General features: G+C 49.0%; 4 protein-coding genes across 4 annotated transcripts; 2 read left to right on the top strand and 2 right to left on the bottom strand.

Annotated features, from left to right (window-relative positions):
• Nucleotides 1–132: 132 nt before the first annotated feature.
• Nucleotides 133–1305, top strand: MGA1 (Mga1p; the record flags this gene model as incomplete). The annotated part of the gene is made up of 1 exon (XM_002555869.1): nucleotides 133–1305. One exon carries the CDS (start codon nucleotides 133–135, stop codon nucleotides 1303–1305), a length of 1173 nt encoding a protein of 390 aa, XP_002555915.1.
• Nucleotides 1306–1680: 375 nt separating this feature from the next.
• RIE1 (Rie1p) lies at nucleotides 1681–4188 on the bottom strand (the record flags this gene model as incomplete). Its single annotated transcript, XM_002555868.1, has 1 exon — nucleotides 1681–4188. One exon carries the CDS (start codon nucleotides 4186–4188, stop codon nucleotides 1681–1683), a length of 2508 nt encoding a protein of 835 aa, XP_002555914.1.
• A 1704-nt stretch (nucleotides 4189–5892) lies between these two features.
• Nucleotides 5893–10512, bottom strand: DNA2 (bifunctional ATP-dependent DNA helicase/ssDNA endodeoxyribonuclease DNA2; the record flags this gene model as incomplete). Its single annotated transcript, XM_002555867.1, has 1 exon — nucleotides 5893–10512. One exon carries the CDS (start codon nucleotides 10510–10512, stop codon nucleotides 5893–5895), a length of 4620 nt encoding a protein of 1539 aa, XP_002555913.1.
• A 275-nt stretch (nucleotides 10513–10787) lies between these two features.
• On the top strand, nucleotides 10788–11090 carry KLTH0H00748g (KLTH0H00748p; the record flags this gene model as incomplete). The annotated part of the gene is made up of 1 exon (XM_002555866.1): nucleotides 10788–11090. The coding sequence occupies one exon, from the start codon at nucleotides 10788–10790 to the stop codon at nucleotides 11088–11090; it is 303 nt and encodes a 100-aa protein (XP_002555912.1).
• Between the last annotated feature and the right edge of the window lie 922 nt (nucleotides 11091–12012).

Here is a 12012-nt window from a genome sequence, read left to right as displayed (position 1 = left end):
AAAGCGGCCCGTGAGCGCGCAAGCATCCCCCCAGTTTTCCCGGCGCGCAGCCCGTACCCCGAGGTGCGCACACACACAGCAGAGCCCGGCCCGTCCCCGCGCGCAAGCGATCTGAGCGAGCGTGTCGGAGCGATGCAAAACAAGACCTTCATACACCAGCTGCACGCGATCCTGCAGCAGCCCGAGCTGGAGCGATGGATCCGGTGGGAACCCGACGAGCAGCTCCGCGGCGTGTTCTCGCTGCGGCCGCACGACGCGGCCTTCTCCACAAACGTGCTCAAGCGCTACTTCAAGCACGGAAACGTCAGCAGTTTTGTCCGCCAGCTTCATATGTACGGCTTCCACAAGCTGGCGGCGCCCACGGCGCCGACCAGCACCGAGCCGGCCAGTCCGGCCACCAGCCCGGCCGCCAGCGCAGGCTCAAGTGTAGCCGGAGGCGGCACCAGCAGTGCGGATGGCAGCGCGGGCGCCGCGGCCACAACCGCGGGCACCAAGTCCGGCAAGAGCGCTGTCGTGTGGCAATTCTCGCACCCTTCCGGTGCGTTTTGCCGAGACAGTACCATGAGCGAGCTTGGTCGCATCCAGCGCAAGAGCGGCGGCGTCGGCAAGAACGGGAAGCGCAAAAACGTGCTCTCCGCCGTGTGCGTGAACTACGTTGACACCACTGCCGCAGCGTCCATTGTCTCGAGGCCTTCCTCCGCGATGTCGGGGAGCGACGAGGCCCCCCAAATGACGCCGCTGCCGAGCCTCAGGCCCTTGACCACGCCAGCTCCCCCAGAATCGGCAAGAAGCCCGTCCTCCCCTGATCTGCTCTCTCAGAAGGGCTCCAGCGGGTCCTCTAATTCTGTTCCCCAGTTATCGGCTTTGTACCCTGGATCCACGCCTGTTCCAGCAGGCCCTCAAAACCTGACTTTGCAACATCTTCAACACAATATCAATCTCATCCAGAGGGGCATGGTCACAATACTCGATGTACTCCAGCAGTTCCCCCCACAATCTTCCACCGAGGCTGAGACCATCTCTGCAACGTTGCAGGCGCTGAGAAATGATATCATAAGTGCGGACACCAAATGGACTCACCTCAGGTATCCTATCGTTTCCGCACATTCCAGCTTTAGCAGCGTGGGCTCGTCCTTCTCCAATGCTCCTCCCGGGTCCGGCAGCCGCTTCCCCAGTCTCTCGACGCAAAAAAGCTCTGTGTTCAGTAACACGCGGTTCAGTAATGCCAGCATACCGAGGAGCTCCTCCTCAGGCCAGAGTACAACTGACAATTGGGGTTTAGCCCCCCCTCACAAGAAGAAATAAGGGGCCAGCACAAGAGCGGATCTTATGGACAGTTCCAAGAAGTATCAGCGGGTTCTCATACGTCTAGTATTTGCTTTTGATTTTGTTTTTCATTCGCAAGTTACTCTAACTTCGGTTCACTATCAAGAAAGGTTTCGAAGACATCTTATTAAGTCTGATTGTAATATTATCACAGGAAAGTAACAACTATGTACCATACGCATTTTTTAATTTCACACTAGCATGACCATGGTAAACAGTGCTGGCGCGCCCCTGAGCTGAAAGCGGGGTTGTCGCAGTGTCATTCAAAGAAAAACTAAAAAAAACGTGTATTCCTAGTAGCTGCGCTTCGCTGCATGTGCTCGGAGAATAGCTGGTACTGTGCCCAACTATCCATTAACTTTTTGTAGTTGATCCCTGCTTTATTTGTACAGGCGCTTCAGCGATGGAGTCTTGCTCGATGTCGCCCCCAGGAACAATTGCTTCCGGAGAAATTGGCGACGGAAGAACCACTGGTGGCATCATAGGGACCATGTGAGGGGGTGCAACCGGCATTGGCATAGGCGCGGGCCAACTGCCGCGTGGGCGCGGGTACGATCTGCCACCATTTTGCTGGTTAAACATTGCGTTCAAAAATTTAGGGTTGTACTTCCCCAAGAAGTCTTGCCTCGCGTTGTTATAATAATAGTTTTTGCGCGATGATGGTCGAGAGTTGTTGGTGGAAACCATAACGGTGTCTCCGTTACTGATGGATTTTGCGCGCTTCTGCGCAAACGAAACGTACAACGTGTGATTCTCGTCCACCTGATATCTATCAGTGATCAACATGGCTCGCGAAGCATCAAGGGGATTTTTGAAGCAGACAAACCCGTATCCCTTTGACGATCCCAGCGCCGGTTCGCTTTGCTTGGCAAAAGTGTTATCACTTGAGCCATCGTTTTTGCTGCCACCCACGGTGATAATCTTGGCGCTGATTATCTCGCCAAAATTTTCATAGAACTGAAAAAAATCTTCGTCCCTCCAAGATAGAGGCAAGTGTTTCACGTAAAGGTTCGACTCTTGCTGATCTTTCGTGGGGATTGGTAGCATAAATGGAGAAGGAGGCATCATGCCTCCTTGCGAGTGCATCTGGAAGAAAGAGTCATTACGAGAAGATGGAGCCGTAGAACTCTCTGGCGTAGAACTTAGCGATGGAGGGGCTCCGTATCGATGAGATAGCTGCGGAGGGGGAATGTAGCCTTGGTGCGGCGAGGGCGAAGAATTAGGAGAGCTATCCGCTGCAATATCATGTGGGCCCAAGTCGCTAGGAGCGGGGTACCTTGCATTTGGCGGATTGCCGTAGAACCCAAAGCCTGCTTGAGATCCGCTGAAAGGGGCGTAGAAAGAGATATTTGTCATGCTCTTTTGCCTTGAGGAGGGAGAGCGTTCACTGTGGCGCCTACCACGGTATTCATTATGGTTCTGATGATGATGATGATGATGATGGTGGTGGTAATGGGATTGAGGCTTGGATTGAACAGCCTTGTTGACAATGAGCTTATTGCCTAGCCACTCCATATCGTTAAACTTTTCAATTGCGCCAAGGGCTTGGGTGTGGGATGCAAACTTAATAAAACCATAGCCCTTGAGAGGTGACTCCTCGTGCTTGCTAACACAGGTTTCAATGTCATCAGTCTTGTCATCGTCGTCCTTATACTCTATGTCACTTTGACTGTTACGCTTGGGCAGATAGTAGGAAACGATTTGCGAAGTTTCGCCGCCATCACCAAGTCGCTTCTGAAACTCGGCAATGACGTCCTCAGGGGTGATGAGTTTCCCTTGTACATCCTCAATTGGAAGATTTCCTATGAAGACACCTTTGAACCTTTCGTCGTCGTTGTCTTCTTTGATGTGGTCCCAGTGGATACGCTCCCGCTCCTTGCGCTCCACATGGTAATTGATGAACAGCGGTGACCCATTCATCAAGTTGCCATTGAGCTCCTTGATGCAGCGGGAAGCCTGAGAACCCAGCGGGTAGGACAAGAACCCATAACCTAACGAGTCACCCGTGTTGGAGTCGCAAATGATTTTCATGGAAAGCACGGGGCCGAATTTCGCAAACACGGGTACCAGATCATCAATTGTCAGATCTTTAGGAATGCCCCTCACGTACAAATTGCCTGGATGGGTAAGCGCGTGAGCGTTGTCGCTGACCGACCATTTGCTGACGATGGTGGACTCCCCCAAAGCGGCGACAACGCTGTCCCGCACCACTTCGAGGTCCGCCCAGTGCTTGAACTGGGCCTGCAGTACATAGTCGTAGAGCCAAGAGCCGCCTGCAGACGACTCGTCGCTGTGAAAGTCGGCGAACTCTTTGGTGCCCGACTCGTGCATGTAAACGTCCTGATTCTCGCCAAGCACTGCAAGCCTGCTGCTGTCGGATAGATACTCGTAGTTCTCAATGACCGAGGGGTTAACCACAAAGCCTTTGCGCGCATGGGAGAGCTCAGAGAGCTTGTTGACCAGTTGTGTCGTTTTGTAGTCCAATAGCTGGTTGTCGACCCACTTGATGCGCACCGTCAGCAAGTTTGTGTTGGCGAGCTGGTCCAGTTGCAGCGCGCTTGAATTGGGCGAGTTGCTCTTGGAGGGAAACTCTTCCTGGCTTTGGTCCCGCTCCAGGCTCCGGGCTCCGTCCTCTTCGCTAGTCCCACTCGACTCCGCGGCCGAGCCTTGGCCAGTACCCGGGGTCTGCTCCTGTGCATGCGTCCGAGTTTGCTCGCGACCCCGCGCTTCCTGCTCGCCCGCCGGCTCTTGCTCTGTACCCACCGCAGTCGGCGACCCGACGGCTTCCTGCGGCCCCTGATCCGTGATTGCCACGTCCGCTAGCGCGCTGGCCACTTGCTCCGTCTGTTCTGCCACTGTCATAGTTCACACTCCTTGCGAAATCCTGCAATGCTTCTTACTGGGCTTTTCCACAAAGGTATATGTAACTGGAGCCAAGCTTTTCCGAAACTCGCTTTCAGAGTTGTTACCCACAAAAATCACTCTGATCACGCTCTTCTAAAACCCACCCGGATGTCCCACAATATTTCAGACGCACAATCCCACCGGCTCCGGACTCTTGTCTAGCCACTTCCGACCCCGAAACTCGCTGGCCCTTACTACGCCGCACCGGTTCCAAACACGCGCAGATGCAGCCTTAATGGAGGTGCAACAATTTCCGCTCGTTACGGGAAACCGTTGTAGAAAAGTGCCTGGAAAGTGCTCTACGGAAATTCGTACGAGAACGTAAGGCACATTATGAATTACGACCCGCAGTCGCACCAGCACTTTGTTATTAATAACTTTGCGCGTGCAGTAGCGGCGCAGCTGGCGCAGCCAAACAACTTCGCGGCACTTTCTCGCGCATTCCGGCCTGTCACATGGCTCAAAAGCGAACTTAGACCTCACGTGGAGCGCCGTTGAATCAGCCCATGTGTAACAGTCGGTGGAGTGCAGGGTATAACACATCCTTAAGGCCGGGAACCTTGCCTGCAGGACATACTCTGCGACCTTTCGCCCTCGAGCCGCGGGGCCGTGGCGGGGCCGTAGCCGGGGCGATGTGGGTATCCTGCGCGGGCTCCGTAACCCGTGTAGCAGTGCAACAGTAGCAGACCTTAAACGGGGAACTGATAGTAGTGATAGAGGCGCGATGACACGCGAAAAATTTTAGGGGCCCTCCCTCAAGCTTGTAGATAGCGCATTTTTGTCTTGTTTTCGTAATAGCTAGGGAGGCTGCTGACCAACCAACATTCTTGTTGCAGTTTCTTGCTGCTCGGGGGTGTTTGACGTGCGGCAGGCGTTCGAAGGCCGCGTTGATCGCCATTGAATAGGCCCGACTGCGCCAAATTAGCTTCCTGTCTCCATAGCTTCATGAGTGGCGAAGGCCCGCTCGGCGCAGATGCCGCGAAGCGACCGAAGCCGGTGACCCTAGTGGGACCAGGCCATTAAGTGGCTTTCCGTCGTATAGGCTTCTGCCATTGCCCGCCGGCAATGTTCCTCTTCTGTCAAACTGCTTCAGAAATCCTCGAGCGCTTGGCTAACTCTTAGTTTCGCCAAAAGCTACCGCTCGATGTGCCGATATGCGCCGTACTTGCTCGCAATAGGTCCGTTCACACATAGGCTTTCGGCTGAATTCCTTGCGCCATGTTCAATAACCAGACTCTCTTCTTCTTGTATCAAGGGCTCGAAGCCGCAAACTACATAAACACGGCTTTTATTATCAAGGTCCGATGACAAAAACACTTCGTGTTCTGTTGAGCCCAGAGGTACCTGCATACCTGTGTGTCGACCTATGTTCCGAGCCGAGTTCTCAGAAGCAAAAGCTCAGGAAGATTCATGGCTCCAAGACGCGGGGGAAAATTCACAGCGACCTTTCCACTCAAAGGACTGGGATCAAATTATCAGGACGTTGGCTCCTATTCCTTCCTAAAGTTTAGTTGCTAGAGTTATAGATTAAGCCCCACTCCCGAGACTTCGCGTAGCCGCGGATCTAGATAATCGTATTTTATGCTTATAGTTTTCGCTGCCTTAAACTGCGCTTTCAGGCAATCGTTTGTCAAAGTCTACATAAGTGCCTCACCATGGGTTTCACATACCATTCAGGGTGTCACGAAGCACAGATTTGTCTTGAGTGAACTTGGACTCGGCAGTAATGTTGGCAACCACACTGCCTTGCTTCTTTCTTCGGGAATGCTGCGACGGTGCTGGTCGCGGAATGTTGTAGCTTTCAAGACAGTCTGGGGGCAGTGAATGCAGCCAGCCACGCGACTCTAATAAACTCATGAATCCTCTCAAGCTTTCCACAGAGCTTATTGTGGCTTTGGAGCCTATAATTATGAGTTTGCACTTAGCTCGCGTCATGGCGACGTTCACGCGCCGTAGCTCCCTTAGCAGCGAGCCGCCGTTAAGACCGTCGTTACTACGCACCATAGAGATAATCACACATCGTTTGTCTCGCCCTTGAAACTGGTCTGCTGTCAAAATTTCAAGCTCGTTATGCTCTTCAGCCTCAAACATTTTTCGAAGTATTCGTAGTTGCGCTCGATAGAGTGTCATAACACCAATGTCGCGACGGCTGACGCCACAACGTACCATAGCGGCAACGCACTGCCAAACAAGTTCGGCTTCTCCCGGATTTTTGATGTTGTCTTTCTCGGCGATCTCCTGGAAAGCAGGACATTTGTCGTGGTCCAAGAACACCACCCTTTTTTCGCTGTTTAAAACAATATCAAGCCACTGTCCGTGCTTTCCGGGAACGTGCATAGTATCAAGTTCCGCCATATGGGGAATTTCAAGCTTTTGGTCACGAACCTCCTCGCTCACACACTTGAGCTTCCCATCATATATGAGGTAATTTGATAACGTCATTATATCTTCACACATCCGATATTGATGGGTCAACTCCACTACACTGTCGGGATGCTTTTCACAAAGCATTTTGAATAGTGATAAATCCAAACCGCCGACTCGAGCTGCGTCGTTCTTCACTAGCGGTGGAAGCTGATAATGGTCTCCCACAAGCACAAATCTTTCGGCGAACTTAAGTGGCCCTACACAAATTGGGAGCGAGAGCTGGCTTGCTTCATCTAAAATCACGTAATCAAAGTCTTTACTTCTTAACGACAGCAGGGTATCGTGAATGTTCAAGCATGTTGTTGCGACGACAGAAGGTTTTTCTACTTGCTCTTTGAATTTTTCGAAAGTGCTGGCTTCCGTGAAGTCGGGAACAAACTCCCACGCCTCTTGATGTACTCTGTGCTTGTGACCTAGTCTGCAGATGTCTATGTCACAGTTTTTAAGCTTGATAAGGATATTATCTATGGCAGAATGCGTGTACGACGTTAAAAGTATCGTTTTTCCACGAGCAACTAGCGATTTGACTATCTCAACAATAAGTGTCGTTTTTCCAGTGCCGGGCATGCCTAGTATTAAGGCGTAGTCATCGAGTCGCATGACCTTTTCAAATGCTTTCCATTGATCCTCATTAAACCTAGATTTTAAACCCTCATCGTAAGGAACACGCGGCGGTTCAGACGGAGCCACAAAGCGGGGGGTTCTGCCATCTACTACGATCTCTCGAGTTTTCTGATCACCGCCCCAAGACCTCTTGAACGCAATCTCCTGTCCCGTTGATGGATCTGTAGTTACAGCGCCTTCGGGTACAGAAGGCAAGAAAAGATTCAGGAGATTGAATCTTGCCAGAGCCAGTCCTTGTTGCACTTCATTTCGATCAATTCGATAAGTAATTGACTTTTGGCCCAACTTTGCAGATTTAGAAGGCATAAGAACAGTCTCCAGCACTTGTTTCCTGCCCTTCTCGAAGCCAGGCGCACGAACATTATTACTTTGCAGCCTTCGTGAAGTTGATATGGTTATCTCCATGGTCGAAATTGAAACAACTCTTCCAGTGCACAGCGCAAAATGTCCAGCTTCATCACTTATAATCACCATGTCATTTTTGGAAAGTTGAGAATTAATTAATGAAGGAAGTGACTCTGCAGCTCCTTCTTTCCGACAAAATGTGTACCGAATAAGCTTAGATTCACTGTCATCCTCGGATGCAACAATAACTAAATTGCTTACGCACTTTCCGCTGAGGGATTCCCTTGTTTTACTATCAATCAAAAATATTTCATTATTAATACCTTTCAGACTCGACTCTTCTTTGACAATAAGGTCCTCGTACCTCATATAGAACTCTTTGTAATTCAGTCGATTGCTAGTAAGGTGGCCCGTTAGTGCTTCATACTCCCCTTTTTTGAGCCCGCTCTCCTTCGGGCTCCCGTCTTCACATAGATTGTTTATGACCATGCATTCCGTTTTGGAGTAACAATTGTCACACGCTGCAGATCCTAGGATAGAGGGTAGCGTGGTCCCTTGCCACTTGTTTTCTGTCACTTCGGAAAGCTCATGTCTCAAATATTCTGAGATGTGGTTTCTCAGGACTATTAAATGTTTAAGTGAGTGTAATAGGGTATCGTGTTTCGTGAAGTCGTTAGTTTTGGTGTAGAACAGAAGGAAAAAGTTCACCGGGAGCTCGTATCTGTCGCTGAGTAACAAGTTATAAATTGTACCTTGTGCTTCATGGGAGATTGACTTAAACTTTCCTGTCTTCAATTCCAGCGGTGCAACAAAAGTTGAATCATTAGGTAATGTTGTCTCAACCGTTGCATCTATGAATCCCTTTAGACCATACATTGGTGACCAGATATTTTCTTCAATGTCAATGATGTTAGAGATTGACATCTCTTGCTTATTTGCGAAGCTGCGAGCACTAGGAAAGGTGCGGCTTTTATCCCGTTTCACAAAAGCATCCAGAAATTGTTTGATGTTTGGAATATGTTCTGCCGTTATTTGCTGCAAAAGTGCATCCTTGGTGCTTTGACACATGATGATGTCGGCCACGTAATTGTCGAGAATTCCATCCAAAAAGGAGGACATGCGCTCCTGCAAAATATGAACATGGTCGAGCTTGTATTTGAGACACATTTGCACAAGCTCATGAACAATATTTCCGACGAGGGCCGGCAAACTTGGTTCGCCCGGTCCTGATATTTGGTTCGACAGCAGTGCTCTTCTTTCGCACTCAACGGCCCTTCCGACAGTTGTAGCTGATATAAGGATATCAGGGTTTAAAATGAGGAGATTATCATTTATCTTACCAGTTTCAGGATCTCTATCATCTGAAAAAAGTCTTCTGTTTGTTGTGTTCGAGCCACTAATTGTGTGAACTACGTCGCCTTCTTTGAAGGTTAGCCGGGACCAAGGCGATCTGACCACAAGGTTAGAGACGGACCCTTTATGATCAAGGCACTTTAGCACCTTTTGTAGCCCCTTGTTGGAAACAAGAAACTCTTTTGATTCAATAACAACCCACCTTTCCATACCCTCCCGAGAAGTAGCGCAAAGAGCTTTCTCAACATAACTTTGCCACTTCTCTGACTCATTGAGATTTTCTTGTACAACAACATTCTGAGAAAATCTAGCTTCAACTGATTCTATGGTACTCTCGAAATTCACTTTCTCTGGTGCACAACTCGGGTCAGCTTTGTGTTGCCCTGTCTCACTTGATTGAAAATACTCGAGCAAGGAGTCATCTTGCGTGCCATCAGAACTCAGTAAGTTGCTTTGTTGAGAATTTGCTCCTTCATTCTCATGATTTGTTGGCCCCCGTTCATTACTGGGGTTGCTGACGAACTTTTGAGTTAGTAGTTCAATCAGCGATTCGTCATCTTCATCATCTTCCTCGTTTTCGTCACCGGTGCTTTCGGCGTTGTCTGTTCTCTCTTTGTTCTCTTTGGAACAATGGTCCTCTGAGCTGCACCTTAATTTATCATCTACCTCGACTCTTTTGGTGCCTCCATGAGCAAACAAAGAATCATTTGTCAGCAAAGAGTCTTCCTGTATGCCACCTTGCCTTTCCCGAAGGCGCTGTGACACCATTTTTGTGGGGGACGAAGGAATGTCTTTTCCTTGAAAGGGCGGCTTAATCTCGAATCCATCTTCGATGTCATTGATTATCTCGTCAATATCACGAGTCGAGGCCCGGGATGGAGGTTGTAAGCTAAAGCTCTTGGGTACTGAGTTTGTTCTGAGTGAACTCTTTTTACTTGCCATGACTGCCGCATCTGGAAGCATCTCTTGTCCATCATGCATGTGAGGAAAGTTTAGTACTCTTTTAAACTTATTGGGAACGATAGGAGTGGAAGATTCTTTAACCACATGCTCGATTGCACTGTCCTCTGATGTGGACTTGTAGCCGCGATCCCGGTCAGAGAAGTCTGCTCTGGGGTTTTTGAAGGGTGAGTACTGCCATATGACTTCTTCTGGCGGAGCATCTTCGAGAACTTTTGGAACTCCAACTGCTGAGGTACTTGCTTTCGAGGGCTTGGATACAGCTTTTAGTGTAGTCGGAGGCTTCGGTACAAGATTGGGATCATGATCTACGCGCGGCGCGTTAGCAACTTTGGATTTTCGCACTTGCGATAAAGAAAGAGATTGCAGAACAGGAGGTTCGGATGAAGCTCCCCTAGTTAGCGTATCCACAGGTGCGAATTTGTATTTTTTTTTGCTTTGCACAGCTTTCTTCCGCGAAGCCCTCGTTACCGCCGAGCTCCTTGAAGGGTGATGCTCATGTTCTTCTTGTTTTGATCTATCAGGAGACGCCAAAGGGCTAAGCCCATGCTTCTTGGTCTCATTAGAGCGCATAACATATATGCAGCCAATCCTGGCCCTGTGCTCGTAGCCTGAAGATAGGTGAGCTTTTATACTTCACAGGCGTGAAGTCAATTTTAAAACACTCTCCTTTTGGATATTAAAAATGTCGTTAAAAACTATGTATACAGTCCCATCATCAACCGGCTGGAATAAATGAATACCAGACGCCCGAGTGGTTCACGTGAGGAACATGTCAGGATGATGACTGATGGAAGTTGAACAAACATCAACGCTATTGAAAGCGTCTATTGGAGGCTGCCAAATTCATGCCATACAGCTTCAATATATTCGTAGGCTATGGATTTCCCTTCAACTTGCGAACACTGGTTGCGGTGAGCTCACAAAGATCTTATCGAACATTCATCCCTGATGACATCTTACAAGGAATGACGAGATGCAAAGCATTAGGAGGCCTTAGCGCAACCCCGGATCCAAAATCTTTAGAAAAGAAATGGGTTGACCGTCTTGAAGCGAGCAGGTTAAATTGTGCGCAAGTAGTTCCTAGGAGGGGTGTGGCGCTTGAACTGGACATAGCTCTTCAAAAAGTTCTTCAATATCTTTCAGCATGATCGCCTTTTTGTCTGCAAGAGCTTTGGTGCTCTCTTTATCAAGAGAAAACCCTTGAGAGGATTTGATTCGCTGTTTCAGTCTGGAGACTTCTATCTTTAGACGCATTGTTATTCTGCCCACTTCAGCATTTATATTGATTGGAATACCAGCGGGCTTAGTTGCAGATGAGATTTTCGTAAGGGGGGCAGCTGGCAGGGATTTGATTTGACCGGTGGTTGAATCATCTTGTTCCTCATCTTCGCTACTATCAAGATTTATCACAAGGTTATTCAGCCACTGAGGCTGCTCTCTTGTTCTGCGTCTTTTAATCATACTTCGTCCTTTTTTATCAATCGCTAAACCACTCCGCGTTGTTAGTTGACGTTGTGAAGATGGCACAGGTTTTGTTTCAGCGCTTCTTTCATGATCATGCCCTTCATACACCTCCTTTTCTTTCCCCACGTTAGGAGGCGTCAATACTGATGGGGTAGGAGTAGGTCGCCCAGCCTTTTCGTAAACACATTGCAAGAATTGAGAATTAACTCCCGCTTCTGCTACTATTTGAGTGAAACTAAATCCGAGCCTGGATAGTTCTGTCACAGCGTCAATAACTTGTTTTCCTTGTTCTTTCCGCAATTGCAGTGATTTCTGTAGCTTCCTCTTCTCGGTTATTGAGTTTAACAGAGCTTTCCGCTTGGACTCAAGTCTTTCTTTAATACAGTTCACCTTTTCATCGGTTTCACTATTGCTAGCAGAGCGCTCTCTATCAACTGCGTTCATAAATGCTCGGGGTTCATTCTGCAGCTTGACCTCATCGGCTAAATAAGATTTTTATCATGTTATCGTACATATAGATGATATTAGCAGGACAAAAAGCACTCTATTCCAACGTACAAATCAAGTGTTAGTCGAAATGTCACTTGGATGGAATCTCTAAAAGCA

The sequence above is a fragment of the Lachancea thermotolerans genome (genome assembly GCF_000142805.1).
Source record: "Lachancea thermotolerans CBS 6340 chromosome H complete sequence".
NCBI lineage: Eukaryota > Fungi > Ascomycota > Saccharomycetes > Saccharomycetales > Saccharomycetaceae > Lachancea > Lachancea thermotolerans.
The sequence above is the reverse complement of the archived record's forward strand: the minus strand, read 5'-3'. Positions and strand labels throughout refer to the sequence as shown.